The 18,935-nt window shown below is 36.8% G+C and overlaps 1 protein-coding gene across 1 annotated transcript in view; it reads left to right on the forward strand.

The window, feature by feature from the left end:
* Positions 1–18,935, forward strand: part of MKLN1 (muskelin 1) — a 165,456-nt gene that overhangs the window by 29,650 nt on the left and 116,871 nt on the right. Inside the window, exon 2 of the mRNA XM_044920189.1 lies at positions 16,978–17,047. Within this exon, the coding sequence (XP_044776124.1) occupies positions 16,978–17,047 (70 nt within the window). The remainder of the gene's footprint in view (positions 1–16,977; positions 17,048–18,935) is intronic.

Genomic DNA, 18,935 nt, shown 5'->3' on the forward strand with positions numbered 1-18,935 from the left:
TCTGCTGACATATCTTCAAGTTCACTTACTCTTTCCTTAGTACATTACCCATCTGCCTTGCATGTTGTCTACTTTTTCCTTAAGATATTAATTGTAGTTATTTTATTTTTTTAATTTTTTTAATTTATTATTATTATTTTTAAAGATTTTATTTATTTATTTGAGACAGAGAGAATGAGAGACAGAGAGCATGAGAGGGAGGAGGGTCAGAGGGAGAAGCAGACTCCCTGCCGAGCAGGGAGCCCGATGCGGGACTCGATCCCGGGACTCCGGGATCAAATTGTAGTTATTTTAAAGTTCTCTGCTAAGTAATTCCAAAATCGGTGTCATGTTTGAATCTGAATCTGATGCTTCCTTTGTCTCTCTTTTTAAAAAATTTAGTTAACTAATTAATTTGTTTTAGAGAGGGGAGAAAGGTAGAGGGAGAGAAAGAGAGCATTTTAAGCAGGCTCTGCCCCCAGTGAGGAGCCTGACTTGGGGCTTGATCTCATGACCCTGAGATCATGACCTGAGCCAAAATCAGGAGTCAGAAGATTAACCAATTGAGGGGCACCTGGGTGGCTGAGGCAGTAAGCATCTGCCTTCAGTTCAGGTCATTATCCTGGGGTCCTGGGATTGAGCCCTGCACTGGGCTCCCTGCTCAGCGGGAAGCCTGCTTCTCCCTCTCCCACTCCCCCTGCTTGTGTTCCCTCTCTCGCTGTCTCTCTCTCTCTGTCAAATAAATAAATAAATAAAATCTTGGAAAAAAAAAAAAAAGATTATCAACTGAGCCACCCAGGCGCCTCAAGAAAAAACAGCCTTAAGAGACAAAGCAGAGACGCCTGGGTAGCTCAGTTGGTTAAGTGTCTGTCTTTGGCTCAGGTCATGATCTCAGGGTCCTGGGATTGAGTCCCACGTCAGGCTCCTTGCTCAGCCGGGAGCCTGCTTCTCACTGCCTGCTTCTCACTCTGCCTGGCACTCCCCCTGCTTGTGCTCTCTCTTTCTCTCTGACAAATAGATAAATAAAATCTTAAAAAAAAAAAAAAAAAAAAAAGACAAAACAAGTTGGGGTGTCTGGGTGGCTTAGTTGATTAAGTGTCTGACTCTTGATTTTGGCTCAGGTCATGATCTCAGGGCCATGAGATCAAGCCCCGAGTCAGGCTCCACACTAGTGCAGAGCCTGCTTGAGATCCTCTCCCTCTCCCCTGCCCCCCCCATCTCTCTAAAATAAATAAAATCTTTTTAAAAAACTAAAAAGAATTTTTTCTTACCTTTTGGCATGCTTTTCAGTTTTTTGTTGGAAGCCAGCTATGATATATTGGGTAATGGGAACTGAGGTAATTAGGCTTTTTAGTTTGAGATTTTGCGTTCTTCAGATTAGAGTTTGGGCTATCTAATGTTTATTGTAACCCTGAGTGCTAGAAGTATAATTTCTTTTAGTGTTCTTGTTTCCCTCCCCGCCTTTTTTCTTTTCTTTCTTTTTTTTTTTTAAAGATTTTATTTATTTATTTGAGAGAGAGAGTGAGAGAGAGAAAGAGCACAAGAGGGGGGAGCAGGAGAGAGAGAAGCAGACTCCCTGCTGAGCAGGTAGCCTGATGCGGGACTCGATCCTGGGACTCCAGGATCATGACCTGAGCCGAAGGCAGTCGCTTAACCAACTGAGCCACCCAGGCGCCCCCACCTTTTTTCTTTGTTTTAGTTTTTTGTTTTCTTTTTGTTTTTGAGTTCCCAAAGAAATACTTAGACTAGTGTGTCCTGTATCTCGCTCAGTTGTAACGCATGCTATTATACATTGCTCCTGTTGTGATGGTTAAGTGAGATTGGGCAACAATTTTCTAATCTTATTATTAAATCCCAGTTTTAACTGGGACTAAGTCTCTGGACTCTTATTTCTAAAATGTTTCTTAGCCTTTTTCCCCCCCTCCCCTTATGTGAGAAAGGAAGACTGGAGGGGGTAGGGTTATCTAATTGCTCTTCCCTAGGTAGGGTAAGGCTCTGGTAAAGTAGTTGCCTTTAGAAGGCTGGCTTTCGTTATGAAGAAACTCTGGGAGTACTTAAAAAATAGTTGCTAAACTACCTTGTTCCAGGTGGGGGTTTTTCTCTTCTTTTACTGGAAGTAAAACCCACAAAAGTGTGGGATATCCCTGAGACCATGCCTCCAGGAGTTTCTCTCAAGATAGTCCACATTCAGTCTCCCAAGATTTGTCAAAATGACATATTAATTATTCCTATCAATTATTGTCTCCATTGGCTTCTGCTTGGGGTAAGCTGTGATCTCACCTGTGATTCTGTCATATCTATCTAGATTTCATGGTTGTGGTTTCCTCAGTAACCTCAGCTCTTTGAAGGACCTAAGAAAAGTCCTTGATTTTTAGTTCACTTTTGTCTTGTCTAGATAGGAGTGATAGATAACTCTTACAAGTTTTTGTATTTTGGAGCTGAATCTGGACATCCCTTTGCTTTCCCTATTAAAATTATATTGGCTAATACCTTCATTATAAGGTTAATAGTTGTGATAAAGGGCATCTTTGTCCTTGATTTTGGTAGAAATGTTTCTAGTGTTTAAATGTTATAAAAAGTGCTGGCTTTTGGTTATATGTTTTATATGTATATAAAATCAAGTTAAAGATACACACATAATTTTTGTAAGGTTGAGTGCTTTTGTCGTAATTGAGTGTTGAACTTTATCAGCTGTTTTTTTGAGTCATCTATTGAAATGATCAAATAATCTTTTTCTTTAGATCTTTTATTATGACATTATATTAATGGGGGACCTAATAATGAAGCACCGTTGCATTTTTGGAATAACACATACTAGGTTTTGACTTTTTAATGCTGTAGGGGTTTTTTTTGTTTTTTTTTTAAAGATTTTATTTGTTTTTTAGAGAGCGAGCAAGAGAGAAACAGCATGAGAGGGGAGAGGGTCAGAGGGAAAAGCAGGCTCCCCGCTGAGCCGGGAGCCCGATGTGGGACTCGATCCCAGGACCCTGGGATCATGACCTGAGCCGAAGGCAGACGCTTAACCATCTGAGCCACCCAGGCGCCCAATGCTGTAGTTTTTTACTTTCTAGCACTTCTTATAGGATTTTCATAAGAGATTTTTTTGTCAGTATAACTGAAGTTGATTTATAATCTACTGTGTACTTCTGTTAGTAGTCTTTATCAGATTTGATATCAGTCTTTATGCTAGCTTCATTAAAACATGCTTTTATCTTTTTACTGTGTTCTTGAATAGTTTAGGTTATATTGGGTCTATTCTTTTTAAATGTTTTGATAGATTTCCTTACTGGAACCATCTGTACTTGCTGTTTTTTGATGCTTGAATTCTGATAACTCTTTCTTGTGTGGAAATTTCTCTCTTGACTTTCTATGTCTACTGGGGTCAGTTGGTACATTTTTCCCCCCCTGAGAGTTGCACATTTCATCTGAGTTTTCAGATTTATCTCCAAAGACTTTGGCAAAGTAGCTTTGTGACTCTTAAAACACTCTGCTCAGCAGCTTTTTTTTTTTTTTTTTAAGATTTTATTTTTAAGTAATCTCTACACCCAATGCAGGGCTTGAACCCACAACCTGGAAATCGAGTCACATGCTCCATTGACTGAGCTAGCCAGGTGCCCCAGGAGCTTTTTTTTTTTATATATTTGCATTTTGCTACCTATTCCTTTCTCACTTTAATTTTTCATATATTTAATTGCTCATTTATATTGACATAGTTACTAAATTTTATGAATTTTTGCTATACTGTATAGAGCTACACTATGATATATGCATAACATATCAAGTGGTTATATGATAGATAACATATATCTAATGGTTATTTTAAACATGTAGCAATTTGAAATGGATTTAAAATTAAATTAAAATTTCACTTCCTCAGTCTCATTAGCCACATTTTAAGTACTCACTCAGTAGCTACGTGTCTAGTGGCTATTGTATTGGACAGTGCAGATATAGAATATTTCCACCATTGAAGAAAGTTCTATTGGAAAGTGCAACTATACACTTGTTACATTGCTGTTAGCATTATTTTGTAGAAACTTTGCAGTTTGCTTTATATTTCTCCTTTGACCCAAGAATTTTTAATACTTTTTATTTTTATTTTTACTTTTCACATTGAGGGGCAGTTTTTTTATTTTGGTGTTTCCTTTTGAATTTTGGTGTTTTTAAAAAATATTTGCAAATACTATCTGGCATTAATGTGTAGTGTAGACTGTAGTATTTTTATTATAAAGTACTCTTATTTTTGCTTTAGGTTCTGAATTTTATCTTGTCGGAAATCAAAATTTCCACCTGCTTTCTTATTATTTGTATTTGCCTGGTCTGTCTTTGCAAATTCCTTTTCAATATATAACTGCTGAAATCACTTTGTTTTATTTATGTCTCTTATCTACATCAGAGAATTGGATTTTTGCCGTTTTAACATCTAAAAACTTTTAAAATGTTGTTGGGCCCATTATGTTCATTGATATGTTTGATCACAGTTCCACCCTAAGGTTTTGTGGCATATTTTTTTTTTTTTTAAAGATTTTATTTATTTGACAGAGACAGCGAGAGAGGGAACACAAGCAGGGGGAGTGGGAGAGGCAGTCTTCCCGCTGAGCAGGGAGTGTGGCATATTTTACACATACACATGTGAACACACAAAATCTTTCATTAGGTCATCCTTTTTCTTTGGTCTTTTTCTTATTAAAATAAGTTTGTTTTGGCATTTAGGATGGTTTGTGCTTTTTAATTTTGTTTTTGTTGTTGTTCCCTTCAGTTCAGTCTCTTTAATGTATCATTTTTGTTCTTTTTTTTTATTTATTTAAAGATATTATTTATTTGAGGAGAGAGGATGAGCAGGGGGAGGGACAGAGGGAAACAGCGGGGGAGAAGCAGACTCCCCACTAAGCGGGGAGCCTGACATGGGCCCCTGAGATCAGAACCTGAGCTGAAGTCAGACATTTAACTGCTTAACTGACCGAGCCACCCAGGTGCCCCTAATGTAACACTCTTAAGACTCCCTGAGGAAGTTAGCTAGGGACCTCCTCCTCTTCTCTCTCTCCCAGCATCTAATTTTAAGTGATGATCTCTTCTGTTTTTCTCCCATTTTTTGATAGAGCTATCCTTTCTACTTTGAGAACAATTTTACGTACTGTTAGGTCATTCTTTTCGTGGTTAGTTTTAGTTCTGTTGGTAAGTGTCTTTAGTTCACACGACCAGACTATCCTGAAGCTTTTCAAGTTATTTCTTGGATACATATAGTTTGTTCTTTAGTAGGTTTCTTAGGGAACTTTTACATGTTAACTAATCTATGCCTTTAAACTTGAAGGACAGTTCTAGTTTCATATGATACACATGTGCTTGGGTATCTTAAAATTTTGTTTCGTTTTATTTGAGTATAAAACAGCTGTTGTGAAGTTTCTTGACACTATAATTTTCTTTTTTTTTTTTTTAAGATTTAATTTATATGAGAGAGCGAGCATGTGCACACACACACACACACACACACCATCGGGGAGGGGCAAAGGGAGAGGGAGAAGCAGACTCCCTGTTGAGTGTGGTGCCTGGGTGTTGGGCTCCATCCCAGGACCCTGGGATCATGACCCAAGCTGAAGTCAGATGCTTAACCAACTGAGCCATCCAGGCACTCTGACACTGTAATCTTCCTTTTCTTATAAGTAACTTGGTCTTTTTACCTGGATGTGTAAATAACTTCAGAAAAAAAAAATTTAAGTCTAATAGTTTGTATTAGGAATATACTGGATTGAATTTCCCAGACATACCGTGCTTTTATTGTGTAGATTTGGGTCTTATTTTAGGAAGATTTGCTTGCAGCACAGTTTGAAATACCTGTCTGATTCCAATTATATATTTATTGAATTACCTACTTACTCTTGCTTTCTTTTGTATCTGTTTTATTATGTTTACTCACTTTCTAATCTGTTTTTTCTTTATTAGGCATTTTTTAGCAGGGGGGAGAAGGGAGTCGATTTTATTGTGTGGGATTTTTTTTTTAGACTTTATTTATTTATTTGAGAGGGAGGGAGAGAAAGCGCTGGTGTGAGCTGTGGGAGCTGGGGTAGGAGCAGAGAGGGAGGGAGAGAGATGAGCACATTCTGTGCTGAGCTCGGAACCCCACGCAGGGCTCAGTCTCACAACCCTGAGATCATGCATGACCTGAGCCAAATCAAGAGATGGCTACTCAACTGACTGAGCCACCCAGGTGCCCTGTTGGGAGTTTTTTGATTACTGATTCAATTTCATTGCTGATAATTTGTTCAAATTTTCTGTTTCTTTCTGATTCAATTTTGGGAGGTTATATGTTTGTAGGAATTTTTCCATTTCTTCTGGGTTGTCCAATTTGTTGGCATATAATTTTTCGTTGGCGTATTAATTTTTCATTGTCCAGTTTGTTGGCATATAGTTTTTCATAACGTTCTCTTACAATCCTTTGTATTTCTCTTGTGTCAGTTGTTATTTTTCCTCTTTCATTTCTGATTTTATTTGCATCTTCTCTCTTTTTGTCTTGATAAGTCTGGCTAAAGGTTTATGAATTTTGTTGACTTTTTCAAAGAACCAGCTCGTGGTTTCGTTGACCTCTTTTATTGTTGATTTTTGTTTGTTTGTTTGTTTCTATTTTATTTATTTGTCCTCTAATCTTTTATCATTTCTTTCTTTTTCTGGTTTGGGTTTTCATTGGAGAGTCATAATAGTAATTCCTATTGTAATATTTCTGAGCTGTTGTAATTTTGACTTATTGTTCCTTCAACTTCAACTTCAACTATTTTTAAAATTTTGTTTAGGTCATGTTGAAATAATAATCACGTTTATCTTTTTTGTGACTGCATTATTTCTCACGTTTTTATTATCTGTTAGAGCATTATTTGTTTCACATTGGATGTTTTTCCTAATTATTGTAGACTTTCATTTTAGTTTCTAGTCTTTATTTTTATTTATTTATTTATTTTTTAAAAGATTTTATTTATTGGGCGCCTGGGTGGCTCAGTTGGTTAAGCGACTGCCTTCAGCTCAGGTCGTGATCCTGGAGTCCCTGGATCGAGTCCCGCATCGGGCTCCCTGCTCAGCAGGGAGTCTGCTTCTCCCTCTGACCCTCCCCCCTCTCGTGCTCTCTCTCAAATGAATAAATAAAATTTTAAAAAAAAGATTTTATTTATTTATTTGACAGAGAGAGAGATAGCGAGAGCAGGAACACAAGCAGGGGGAGTGGGAGAGGGAGAAGCAGGCTTCCTGCCGAGCAGGGAGCCCAATGTGGGGCTCAATCCCACGACCCTAGGATCATGACCTGAGCTGAAGGCAGACGCTTAACGACTGAGCCACCCAGGCGCTCCAGTTTCTAGTGTTTAAACAAGTTTGGTTTTCGGTAGTTTTAGAACTTCTATAGGCAGAAGGGATGTGGTTTTTGAGCTTTGTGAAGTATTTTAAAAATTGGACTTTCGAGATAAAGCTTTTTGCCTTTATAAGTGTGTTTTCCAGGAGTCTGGAAACTATGCTTTCTGAAGAGTCACCTTTAAATATATTATGCAGATCTCTGCCCACCAAGAATATGAATCTTCTCTCTCCTGGGGTTGACATTTTTTATGCTTTGCTTAATTTATTCTCTCTTCTTTGCAATTTCACTTCAGAGTGGGGTCTCTGTTCTTCTAAAAGTAAGAGAATGAATATGAGATAGTTCTGAAATCCTCTTAGAATCTAGAATCACCATTTCTTTTTTTAAGATTTTATTTATTTATTTATTTGACAGAGAGAGAGACAGAGAGAGAGGGAACACAAGCGGGGGGGGGGGGGAGTAGGAGAGGGAGAAGCAGGCTTCCCGAGGACGGGGGAGCCCGATGCGGGGCTCCATCCCAGGACCCTGGGATCATGACCTGAGCAGAAGGCAGATGCTTAATGACTTAGCCACCCAGGCGCACCACCATTCTTTTTTTTTTTTTTTTTTTTTTTTAAATGTTCTCATCTCCTTAGAGATTTCCTGCCTTCTTTGCATTTACCTCATCTTGGAGCCTGTGAGAATATTATCATTATCTGACTTTATCCAGTTCTCAGACTTCCTTGGTCAGATTATTTTTTTTTTTAAAGATTTTATTTATTTATTTGAGACAGAGAGAATGAGAGAGAGAGAGCACATGAGAGGGGGGAGGGTCAGAGGGAGAAGCAGGCTCCCTGCCGAGCAGGGAGCCCGATGCGGGACTCGATCCAGGGACTCCAGGATCCTGACCTGAGCCGAAGGCAGTCACTTAACCAACTGAGCCACCCAGGCGCCCCAGATTATTTTCTATTGCTAGAATTCTAAACTTGTTGGTTCCTTTTTTTTTTTTTTTTAAGATTTTATTTATTTATTTTTGCGAGAGAGAGAGAGCGTGAGCACCAGGCAGGAGAGGGGCAGAGGGAGAAGCAGGCAGAGGGAGAGGGAGAATCATGACCTGAGCCCAAGGCAGATGCTTAACTGACTGAGCCACCCAGACACCCTAAACTTGTTGGTTCCTTTGTAAAGAATTGATTTGTTTTTTTTTTTTTTCATTTTGGGTAGCTCCTTTAAATTAGAATAGTTAGCATTTTTTCAGAGGGTTTTTTTTTTTAACCACTCCAAGTAAAGGAACTCCCTGCTGTATGTCAGTTCCTTGTTTGTTTCTTTTATAACACTTTTAACAGTTTATAATTATCTTGTTTACAACTCTACTTGTTTATTTTCTGCTGCTTCTTATTTGAACATTAGCATCACAAGTGGGGATCCTGTCTATCTTATATATCACTGTATTCCTAGAGCCCAGCACAATGTCTGGCATATAGGACTCAGTAAATATTTGTTGAATTAAGTAACTTCAGTTTACAGCAGGCCCCCTCCCCACCATGGTTCTTTGTGAAAATTGGGAAGTATTTGGGAAGGAGTCTAAACCTCTACAGTATGTACAAGTGTAAGTGATTTTTGAAGAAGCTATAATTTTTTGAAAAATTTTTTTTGTTGTGAAGAAGCTATAATTTTTATAGTATGCTCTTTAACTCTATAGCTGTGGATTTTCCAAATTGATTTTTAGTTGATTTCTATTTTTGCATTTTGAATTAATTTTTTATTGAATAATTTTTGTCTCCTAAGTTTTATGCTATCTCCATTTATTGTTTATTTAAAAATAGATCATAATCTTTTTGGCCCCAGGTACCCATTGTTTTACTGTTATTATGGTGGTACCCCAGCAGTGTTCACACGTAATGGAAGCTCTGTTACAATCAGTGGGTTGTGTGTTGTTATTAACTGCTATGTAGGGGGAGGATTATACATGATACCTTCAATAAAGGATATAAAAGGCTTTTTACAGAACTGTAGAATGTTAGCATGTTCTCATGAATGGTGTTTTCTAGAATTGTGCAATGCAGCTGCTCTGATAGAGCCGGAAGAAACTTGAGACCAAGGAATTTAACCTTTCTCTTTGCACTGCAGATAAAGGCATTAAAACTCTATGAGATTATGTGATGTGCTTAACCCAACCAATTAGTGGCCAACCTCCATAATCTTATGATTCCTAGTCAAAGTTTAAATCTTCTAGATCCATTTTTTCACGTCATTCAACAAAAAGGGCACAGGTTTTAGTACAGTGTTTTTAAACTATAAAAAGGAAAATATTCCAGACTTGAATCCTTAAAACTCTGCTCGACTGACCTTTTCACATCAAAATTAGAGGTAGCTTTTGAGTATCTAAAACTCTCAATTTAAAATCGACTGGATTTACTGATGAGTATGCTGAGCATCATCCATTAGCAGAAAAAAAAATGTTAAATGCTCCATTTTTTTGCCCAAGTGCTGCTTTTTATATTTATTTTAAGTGTTCTTAAGAGCAGTGATTTAAAAGGTATTGCCAAGTAGGCTTAGGGTTTGAGTATATTTAATCAAAAAAAGATTTTTAATTTGCTGACTTGAACTCAAAATGTCCGGTAAATTATCTTCTTATGATGAATTTTAATAGATTGTTTCTGATGTTTTTTGGTAGTATATATTTTAGCACATGTAAAAATATGCAAAATAGAGACATAACTTGGAGAAAGTTAACACTGTATTACATATTTCATTTGTCCATGTGTTTCACTATAAATTTCTATAGTCCTAATTGAAGAATTCAATTACAGCCTTGTCTTTGTATTCTGTGTCTAAGAGACTTACTGTGGTTCATTTTTATTGCCTTCAGTTTTCATCCTGCATTGGTAGGCATGAAAATGTACATTTTAATTTTAAAGTGTACATTTTAGAAAACCTGGTGAAAATGGGAAACCATTTTAGTCTTCAACCCATCTTCCTTCTCAGTTCCTCTTGACCAGTTCTCAGTTATTATTTGCATTTTGTATTTTAAATCTTTTTTAGGATGGCAGATACCTACCATTAGTAGATTAGTCTTTATTGAGTCATGTAGTTTCTATACTGAATTGTGTCTTCTGTAACTTTTTTCTTTGCTTGTCATTTATTTATTTTTTTCAGACAATAGTAAAAATGTTAAAATTACTCATTAAGTATCTAGAAGGGTGTTGGGTCACATTCCTTTGGTTGGCAGAAACAGCCTCCTGGCAACTGGAACTTAAGCCATCAGTTTCTATTCTCTGTTGCTACCTGGAGTCATTTCTTTTTTATGTCTGCTACGTTCTTATCTTACTACTGACTGGCTTATTCTCTTCTCTCTCTTATTCTTACTCTGTATATTTTTTTGCTGTTTCAGTGTTTCTGTTTACTTATACATTTTTTTTTGTTTTATACTTTTTTACTGGCCCATGGCATTTCCTATCATTGGTCACTAGCCAGTCTAGATTAGCTGTCATTTAGATAGTTGTTAGGGAAAGTCACAGGTATAAAACATCTGTCTAGGATTGCTCCTTCAGCAGAGGCTGTAGATGGGTTATTTTCCCTTTTAGAAACCGGAGATAGTGAACTGTATTGTGTTCGAAATGTGTAGTGTGAGAGGTTAACGTCTCTTGCTTAGTTCTGAGAATTAGAAGAAGGAAAGCTATTATTGTACCAGTAGTGGTGGTGGATTTTATAAGGTCTTTGGGAAATACACCAGGAAGGATAGTGAAGAACATGTTTTATAGAATGCTTTCATAGTGATTCTTGTTACTGTTGGTGAAGGGTCCGTGTTAATACTCACTGCCCTGAACTAGTTTCTCATTTGCCTTGCAGGAGAGTGGAAATGGATTGAGGAAAGGAACATCTGGGAGGGAGAATTAAAAACAATCTATAGTTGACTTAAAGCTTTGGGAAATGATCTATTACTTAAAAATTTTAAGAGCCAGTAATCTCTTATCATTTGCTTCTGCATCTCCTATGTCCTTAAAAAGAAAGAAAAGTTGAGCCTGATTTGATCATCGGATCTTAGTGTAGTCAGTTTGCCAGAAATAAGGAAAGTTTGTCGTCATCTCAACTGTAGTATTTTTACGATAATTATTTTTACTATTTATATAAATAATGTTTATTACAAAAATCTGAACAATATGACAGATAGAAAATCAGTAAAATCCCTTAATAGTACTTATGCTTCATTTTAGGCTTATTGTATTTGTGCTGGCTTTGTATTATTTGATATAAATTGGATCATACCATACATGCTTGTTAATTGTATATAAATATGTAAATAATAGTTTTTTTATAACAATAGAATCATACATGCTTCTTTGATTCTTACATTGCAGGAATGTCTCCAAGTTAGCTGACATAGACCTGAATTACTCTTTAATAGCAGTATAATGTTCTATGGTTTATATGTTCTATAATTTATTTAATCTTTTCTCTAGTACTATAAAAAATGCTACATTAAACAGACTCATATGTACTAGTCTCTCTGTGTATGTCCTTATGTACTGATTTTATTTTTATGGGATAGATTTTGAAATGAGAGTGCTAAGCAAAAGAATATGTACATGGAAAGTTTTTGGGTTTTTTTAAAAGATGTATTTATTTATTTTCAGAGAGAGAGAGAGAGAGAGTGTACGGGGGTGAGGAGCGTGGGGAGAGGGAGAGTGAGATCCCAAACGGACTCCACACCGAGCGTGGAGCTCACGTAGGGTTCAGTCTCATGATCCCAAGACCAAGACCCAAACCAAAACCAAGAGTCGGACACCCAACCAACTGAGCCACCCAGGTGCCCCTGTACATTGAAAGTTTTAATAGATGCTGTACATTGACTTTCCATGTCCACCTTTTCTACCTGATTTCCTGATAGTAGGGATCTAATTTAATCAATTTGATGGGTGAAAAATCTTATTCTGTTAATTTTTTCCCCTGCAGACAATATACAGGGATCTAGAGAGTTTTTGTTGCTGTTTACTGGCCATCTTAATGATTTCAATAACATACATTCTACTTATTTTTCATTGTGTTTGTCTTATTCTCAATGTGAAACAATATTTTACACATTTTAGATATGAATACCTTATTAGTCATATGAGTTGCAAACATTTTTTTCTGTTTTGTGTTTCTGGTTTTTCATTAAGGTGTTTTTCATAATACAGAATTTAAGTTTTTTATAATGAAATAGCTGTCTTTTCTTTTATAGCTTCTCTGTTTCTTGGCAAAAAGATCTTTCCAGCACTTTTGGTTGTTTATATTGGCCCCTAAATACTTTTTCTAAGATTTTTGTGTATGTATGTATGTTTAAATTGTTAATTGGGATTAATTTTGTATTAGACAAAAGTTAGCTTATTTTCTCCCAACAGATAATTCAGTTGTATAAGCATCATTTAACTAATAACTATATTTCCCACTGAAATAAAATATCCCCTTAATCAAATATTAAATTCTGGTCTACACTGGGCTCAATTTCTGGGTTTTTGTTTCTCTGAGCTAGGTCTATACCTATACCATTCCCTACTGTTTTTAATAATAGGGACTTGAAATGCTTATAAAAGCTAATAACATGACCTTCTCTCACTGTTCTTTTCTATAAGTTTTCTTAGGTCTTTTTGTACATTTATTCTTCTATACAAACTATTGTGTATTGTGTACTCTTTGGGTAAAGCTTTCCGTAACTCAGATAGTGGGTAGATCTGCAGTCTTCTTTCTATGTTGTTAGTTTTCTGTGAGTTACCAGGAGACACCTCTCAGTATCTGGTATCTTCAGCTAAGAGGGTAAGTACAATCTCAGCTTCAGTGGTAAAGGGAACCAAGCCTACCAGGTTAGCTCTTTCTAAAGCTCTTTGTGGGCCAGGGAGACTAGCAGATTGTTCCAGAAATGCTCATGCAGTTGATGCCATTTTTGGGGGAGAGAACTGCCCATGGATCTCTTGGTTTTCAACTATGGCCAAGCTTTTGTCGTGGTTTTAAGAGTTCTGATTCTGGTGTCTGTCAGCTGCTGAGCTCAGGAGAGGTATCTAGTAGTTGACCTAGTGTTGGGACTGGAGATTATTAGGATTATCTTCGAGCATCCATCTATCCAAATCCCCTCAGGCTAACCTCACTTTATTTCTGGTTTGTACTTTAGTTCTCCTTTGTTTATTAAAAAAGATTTTTTTAAGTAATCTCTACACCCATCGTGGGGCTCAAACTCACAACCCCAAGATCAATTTGCATGCTCCACCGAATGAGCCAGCCAGGTGCCCCATTTCTCATTTATTTTTATTTTAAATTAGTATAAGCTTTAAGTTATAGGTAATAAGTACGAGTAATATATCTTATGCTTTGATGGATCTACTTTATTTTTTTTTTAAGATTTTATTTATTTATTTGACAGAGACACAGCGAGAAAGGGAACATAAGCAGGGGGAGTGGGAGAGGGAGAAGCAGGCTTCCCACAGAGCAGGGAGCCTGATGCGGGGCTTGATCCCAGGACACTGGGATCATGACCTGAGTTGAAGGCAGATGCTTAACGACTGAGCCACCCAGGCGTCCCTGATGGATCTACTTTAATTTTTTCTTTGTAGTGCTGCCTATTTATTTGTTCATACCATTATCAAATATTTATTAAGCATTTTGTGTGTAGCATCATTTAGCCTTGGAGTTAGGCATATGAGGATGAATACCACCCAACCCCTATTTTCTCAGAAACATTTTATGTAGTCTTTCACTTCTTTTCTTAAAATATTTTCACTTGGCATACACACTTCTGGGTTTCTCTTTTCTTCATGTTTGTCCATTTTTAGTCTCCTTTGCTCAACCTTTCTCATCTAGACCCCCAAAATGATGGACCCCCAGAGTTTAATGAGACCTTTGCTTTCTCTAGCTCCATTTCATTCCTTATGTCATCCCATTCAGTGTCAGGCTTTAAATAATTTAGCTATGATGTACTGATGTCCCTAAAGACACATGTATTTATTTATTTATTTTTTTTTTTAAAAGATTTTATTTATTTGACAGAGAGAGACACACACACACAGTGAGAGAGGGAACACAAGCAGGGGGAGTGGGAGAGGGAGAAGCAGGCTCCCCACTGAGCAGGGAGCCCGATGTGGGGCTCGATCCCAGGACCCTGGGATCATGACCTGAGCCGAAGGCAGACACTTAACGACTGAGCCACCCAGGCGCCCCAAGACACATGTATTTTTCAGTCCTGGCATTTCCCCTGAATTTTAGCTTCAGATATCCAAACTGCTGAATCTCCAAAAGGCTGTTTTAATAGGCATTGCAAAATTCACAAGACCACAACATATTGCAACTGTTTGCTCCCTTGACTTTGCATTTAGTGGTCCGTCTGCTCACTTTTCACATTATGACTGGTTAGCTCCTTCATGTCATTCATTAACATGAATGATTTTTATGGTCCCACTTTATCAGATTTTCTTTCATGCTTTATAATATTCATGTCAAAGTGATTTTTAAAAAATCCTAGTTTTTTAGCTTTAGCTTTGATCTATAGTATTTTTTCATGTAGGGTTGTCTTCATTTTGTGTTTTGTAATTCATTCTTAAAACACTGTTTTGGGGCACCTGGGTGGCTCCGTTGGTTGAGCGTCCAACTCTTTGGCTTACATCATGATCTCAGGGTTGTGAGATTGAGCCCTGTGTCGGGTTCCGTTGCTCAGCACAGAGTCTGCTTGAGATTTTCTCTCCTTCTCCCTCTACCCCTTCCCCTGGTTATGCTCAATCAATCAGTCAATCAATAAAATCTTTAAGAAAGAAATCCACCTTTTTTATTACTGATTATGAAAATAATATGTGTTAATTTTAGAAAGCTAGAAAAGTACAAAAAAGGAAAAAAGTCCATGTAATCTCATCATTGAAAGTGGCATTGACAATTTGGTATATGCTTTGTCTTTCTCTCTGTGCATGAATATTATTACTTACAACACTTGATTCATCATGTATCTACTATAAACTACTTTTTCTCTTCAGTTACTTTGTAGTGAACATTTTCCAATGACATTAAAGTTAGCTTGTAGAACATGAGTACATGGTATTCTGTAACACAAGTATGTAATAATTTGTCTAATTACTGATTGTAATACAATTAGGTTGCTTACAGTTTGCTATTATAAACTGTGCTGTGATGAATGTGGATTATTTACATCCCCTGGATTATTTTTTAGGTAAGTTCCAAGAAGTAGAAATAATTCTTAGGCTGTATAGTGTAGTAATTAAGAACATTGGCTTTGGAGTCAGACTGCCTCAGGTTAAAATCCTGACTTCTTAGGTGTATGTATATTTAGGCAAATTAATGTATCTCTCTCATTTCTTAATCTGTACATTGAAGAAAATAATAGTTTGGCGCTTCTTAGGTGTATGTATATTTAGGCAAACTAATTTATCTCTCTCATTTCTTAATCTGTGCTCCAGGCTTATCTTCTGAATTACCTGCTCCAATTCTAGAACCAGCCTGAGAATCCCTGTTTTCTTTTATTGGGGAATGCTAGGTAGAAACCAAGACCTGGGTGCTGAGTGTGCTCACTGCTACTGGGGTGTCACTACTTCTAGTCCCTCTTGGTGAACAGAGCTAGCAAATAATATTTGTGTGTTGTTTGTGCATGCATGCACATATATATCTATAATTATTTTCGTATCTATTTATCTGTGTCCATATTAAACTAAACATGAGTTCAAGTGATGTCCAGTACCACAGGGTTCATTCTCACCTTCCTCCCTTTGCTTTTCTATAACTTTCCACTCCAAAGTGAGAAGCTTGATTCCACCATCTACCATCTATTTACTTAATTGTTCAACCCCAGTATTCATGTAAACTGATTCAGAATTAACCCATATCTCTGTGAAAAACAACTTTATCAAATACAGTACAGTTTTTATGCATGGGTCCATTTTTCTCTAGCCTTATGGTTTCCAGCGAAAGCACCATCTTCCAAAGTTACTTATATCACTTCCTTTTTTTACCCATGGTTCTGTTTTTTACCTTGTGCTTTAAAGACTTCTTAATTTAGGGGTCCCTGGGTGGCACAATCTATTAAGCATCTGACTCTTGGTTTAGGCTTAGGTCACGATCTCTCAGTGTCATGAGATTGAGCCCTGTGTCAGGCTCCATGCTCAGTGTGGAGTTTGCTAAAGTTTCTCTCTCCCTCTCCCTCTGTCCCTCCTCTCACTCATACTCTTTCTTTCTCTCAAATAAATAATCTTAAAAAAAAAATTTCTTAATCTAAAAGATTGGTTGTATGCATATACATATATGTACATGATATTGCATATAATATATATAACATATATGTAATATATAACAATATAATTGTATGCAATATAATAACATACCCAATATGTGTAAATAGTATTTTATTTATTCTTAGGTATTTTCTTTTCTTTTTTTATCTTAAATTTCTAAACATATCTGTTCACTTTGTCACTCGGGTATGAAGTAGAAGTATTTTTCTTGCTTTTCTCCATTGTTTGAAATGCTACCTTTTTCGTATTTTTTAAAATCTTATATATACTAGAACTTTTCTGTTTCTTATTCTGTTTTATTGTTTCTTTTTGTTCAAGTTACAGACATTATATAACTTTATGATAATTTCAGCATCTGATAGATTATTCCTCTTTTTGCATATTCATATTCACTTATTTTAATTATTTGTATAATTTTCTTTATTTCAGGAACATTTTAGTGGATAAACCAAATGACCAATCTTCAAGGTGGTCTTCAGAGAGCAACTATCCTCCCCAGGTAAGATTGTAGGTCCTGATACCATTTAGAAGTCAAAATTTTAATAGGCATTTAATTGACATGAGTTATCTGGACTCCATTAATAACTTACTCAGTCTTTGAAATTGTGAGATAGACTTTTATTCCCTTTTTTTTGTTTGTTTAAATGTTGGAAGAATTTTTATTTCATAGGCAAATGCAGTGTGGAGTTTGATGAAGCATAGACTTTTTTACTTCTGTCTACTGGAGTATTTATTTATTTACTTTTAAAGATTTTATTTATTTTGAGGGGGGGCACATGAGCAGAGGGAGAGGGAGAAAGAGAATCTAAAGCAGATTCCGCTCTGAGCATGGGAGCCCGACACAGGGCTCAATCTCACAACCCTGAGATCATGACCTGAGATGATTCAAGAATCGGGTGCTTAATCGACTGAACCACCCAGGTGCCCCTGTCTACTGGAGCATTTAAAATCTAATATGTATTTTTTCTACATTACTAATGATGCAAGATTAAGTTTCTTGATACCTTTTGAGGAAAATGTTAATGAAAAGAACTGGTTATGGTGCCATTACTGTTTTGAGCAGTAACTGATCTGAGGGCTGATCTAAGCAGAGGTTGTGACTTCTATTGTACTTAAACTCCAGTCATTCGGTAAATGTTTAAGGAAATGTTAGTAAGTTGAACTTTGACTCAGTGACTCAATGACTGCCTTTTAGGGAAAATAAACTTAATATAGTTTGTTATTTTACTAAAGTGGTATATTTAGATGATGTCAAGACCATGAACTAAATTCTTTCCTTGACAAGTGGTGTCTGAGGTCATTTGAGTTTAAAAATAGTCATTCTTTCGGGCGCCTGCGTGGCTCAGTCGTTAAGCGTCTGCCTTCGGCTCAGGTCATGATCCCAGGGTCCTGGGATCGAGTCCCACATCGGGCTCCCTGCTCAGCGGGAAGCCTGCTTCTCCCTCTCCCACTCCCCCTGCTTGTGTTCCTGCTCTCGCTGTCTCTCTCTCTGTCAAATAAATAAATAAAATCTTTAAAAAAATAAAAAAATAAAAAATAAATAAAAATAGTCATTCTTTCAGTTATATACTTTAAGCATTAAAACTTACTATGTCCATATCCTTGAGGGAATACATGCTGTGATAGGTAAAGTAGATGGGTAAGTAAAACTTATTTTTTTTTAAAAGATTATTTATTTATTTATTTATTGAGAGAGAGAGAGAGAATGATAGAGAGAGAGCATGAGTAGGGAGGAGGGTCAGAGGGAGAAGCAGACTCCCTGCTGAGCAGGGAGCCCGATGTGGGACTCGATCCCGGGACTCCAGGGCTCAGGTCACCTAACCAACTGAGCCACCCAGGCGCCCAAAACTTATTTTTTTTATTCTAATGTAATTTTTGGAAGCCTAATCTCTATACTTATTTTTCCTTTTATATATATACAAGTGTGTATATATATATATATATATATGCATACCTTTGAGATCACCTGGTGTCTAAATGTTCTATTGCAGGGGCGCCTGGGTGGCTCAGTCAGTTAAGCATCTGATCTTGGTTTTGGCTCAGGTCATGATCTCAGGGTCTTAAGATCAAGCCCCGAGTTGGGCTCTGTGCTCAGCAGGGAGTCTGCCTCTCTCTCTCTCTCCCTCTCCCTCTCTCGCAGCTCATGTGCATGTGTGCACATGCTTGCTCTCTCTCAAATAAATAAATAAAATCTTTTTAAAAATAAATGTTCCATTGCAAAATATACATCCAAAGAATATATATTCATACTTTTTATGTATGTATAAGGAATAATAAAATATCTATTTATTCATTAACTGTCTTTAGAACTATAAAATGTCCACGACCTTCTGAAGCTTCTCATGCGCCCCGTCTTCTATTTGTCCTCTAACTCAACCCCAGTAACT

Source organism: Neomonachus schauinslandi, chromosome 12, assembly GCF_002201575.2.
Source record: "Neomonachus schauinslandi chromosome 12, ASM220157v2, whole genome shotgun sequence".
NCBI lineage: Eukaryota > Metazoa > Chordata > Mammalia > Carnivora > Phocidae > Neomonachus > Neomonachus schauinslandi.